The sequence below is a fragment of the Epinephelus moara genome, unplaced genomic scaffold (genome assembly GCF_006386435.1).
Source record: "Epinephelus moara isolate mb unplaced genomic scaffold, YSFRI_EMoa_1.0 scaffold3584, whole genome shotgun sequence".
NCBI classification, from domain to species: domain Eukaryota; kingdom Metazoa; phylum Chordata; class Actinopteri; order Perciformes; family Serranidae; genus Epinephelus; species Epinephelus moara.
Genome location: NW_026081298.1, coordinates 1 through 1,888, shown reverse-complemented (window position 1 = coordinate 1,888; position 1,888 = coordinate 1). Strand labels below are relative to the sequence as shown.

At 46.1% G+C, this 1,888-nt stretch overlaps 1 protein-coding gene across 1 annotated transcript; it reads right to left on the bottom strand.

Moving 5' to 3' along the window:
* Positions 1-6: 6 nt before the first annotated feature.
* On the bottom strand, positions 7-1,085 carry LOC126387319 (zinc finger and BTB domain-containing protein 14-like). Its single transcript, XM_050039856.1, has 3 exons — positions 963-1,085; positions 645-788; positions 7-376 (listed from the first exon to the last, which is right to left on the bottom strand). The coding sequence occupies exons 1-3, from the start codon at positions 1,068-1,070 to the stop codon at positions 95-97; spliced, it is 534 nt and encodes a 177-aa protein (XP_049895813.1). The 5' UTR covers positions 1,071-1,085; the 3' UTR covers positions 7-94.
* Positions 1,086-1,888: the final 803 nt, after the last annotated feature.

Genomic DNA, 1,888 nt, shown 5'->3' with positions numbered 1-1,888 from the left:
GTTAGTGTGTTGGTCAAGTGTGTTGGTCAGGTGTGTTAGTCAGGTGTGTTAGTCAAGTGTGTTGGTGTGTTGGTCAGGTATGTTAGTGTGTTGGTCAGGTGTGTTGACCATGTTGACCAGATGTTTTGTACCTGAGTCTGCTCTCGTCCAGGAAGGTCTTCCCACACACCTGGCAGGCGAGCTGCTCTCGGTGTCCGTACAGCAGATATTCAAACTTCATGTCGGTTGTGGCCGTCGACCAGCCGGGCGGCTGCTCGTCCTTCACCTCCCCCATACTGTCTGCAAATGTCAGCGTTTGTGTGGCGTGGTGCTCTGCCCCCAGCTCTTTAGGTTCCGCCTCCATTTCTGTCACCACATCCTGGTCGTAGCAGGTCACCTGGAGAGGTGACATGTGCTGTTTACCAATGGTTACCTGAGGTATCAGAGTCCTTGAATCGCTATCTTGTGAGGACAAATTTTAGCCTTTAACCATAGTACTGAGGACACTTGTACATTGTGAGGACATTTTGTGTGGCCCTCAGTAAAGGGCTTGTTGAAGGTTCAGACTTTGTTTTACGGTTCAGGTGACATTTAAGTTTAGCGGCTCAGGAATGCATCATGTCGACAGGGTCCTCACAAGTACAGAAAGACAAGTGTGTGTGTACCTTGTGTACATCCTCATTGGTCAGTTCTTTCAGGATGGCTTCCTGGACGCGCAGTGCTGCACTCGGAGACTTATCCAGCTCCTGATTGGCAGACGCCTCGACCAGGTCTTCTGTGGTGGGAGTGTCATCGTGCTCGCCGAGCACCTGCGTGTGCACGCGCGCGCGCACACACACACACACACACACACGCACACGCACACGCACACGCACACACACACATCATCATCACTCATGATAACGTTCCAGCATAATATGTTGAATCAAGTGTGATAGATCTTATTGATAAGTGTTCAGGTTAATCAGTGAATTCATTATTACCTCAGCGTCAGCAGCCAGCTGAGCCTCGGGCGGCAGCGCCATCTTTACAATGTCATAAGGAAACTTCTCTTTGTCCTCTGATGACACGTCTCGTTTCTGAGGAAACATGAACACATCATCACACTGAAGGAGGATCTTAACCTGTGTGACTAACCACCAGAGGAGTATTCCAGGTAGGAGGTTCAACAAACTGAGTCTAATCCTGAACTCTGACTTGACTTACCCTGAGCTGGGAAACTCTGAGTATCCGGTTCCAGAACAGCTGATTTGAATTAGTTCAGTCAACTCTGAGTAGGTACACCTTGAGTTAAGCACGTGCACAACCACAATAAAAAGCCATCATCAGTGGAGCCCCGATACCTGGAGTCACCATGGCAACCGGAGAGAAAAAGCGATCAACTTATTTTACACCTGTGGAATTGGAGGTGCTCATGAATGCCTACAACGAATATGAGCATATATTTTATAAACAAAGTAACAGCACTAAAGCTGCCAAGGAGAGAGAGGCAGCATGGGAAATTTAACAAGCAGGATCCTCTTTGACAGGATGTTAGTGGCTCAGTGGATAGAGCAGGCGTCACATATGACATCAAAACTAGAGAGCCCTGCCATTAATTTACATTTAACCACACTTAATTAAAATCGTAGCTTACAGGTGAAAAAGCGAATAAAATCTGATGTTCATGTAGGTGCAATCTCACAGGTTAAAACACACTTGGAAGCAGCTTGAAATGAAATATAAAAACATCATTCAAACAGGTAAGGCATATTTGACTTGGCCATGACTGTACCTTTCTTTAGTTTGATTCATATTTGATTTATTAAACAAAGTAGCTTCAATAGCCTGTCATTCAGTGGCTATGTCATTATGTACTGTAGGCCACCAATATCATCAGATTTGATATGTGTGGCCGGTAAACGATTGA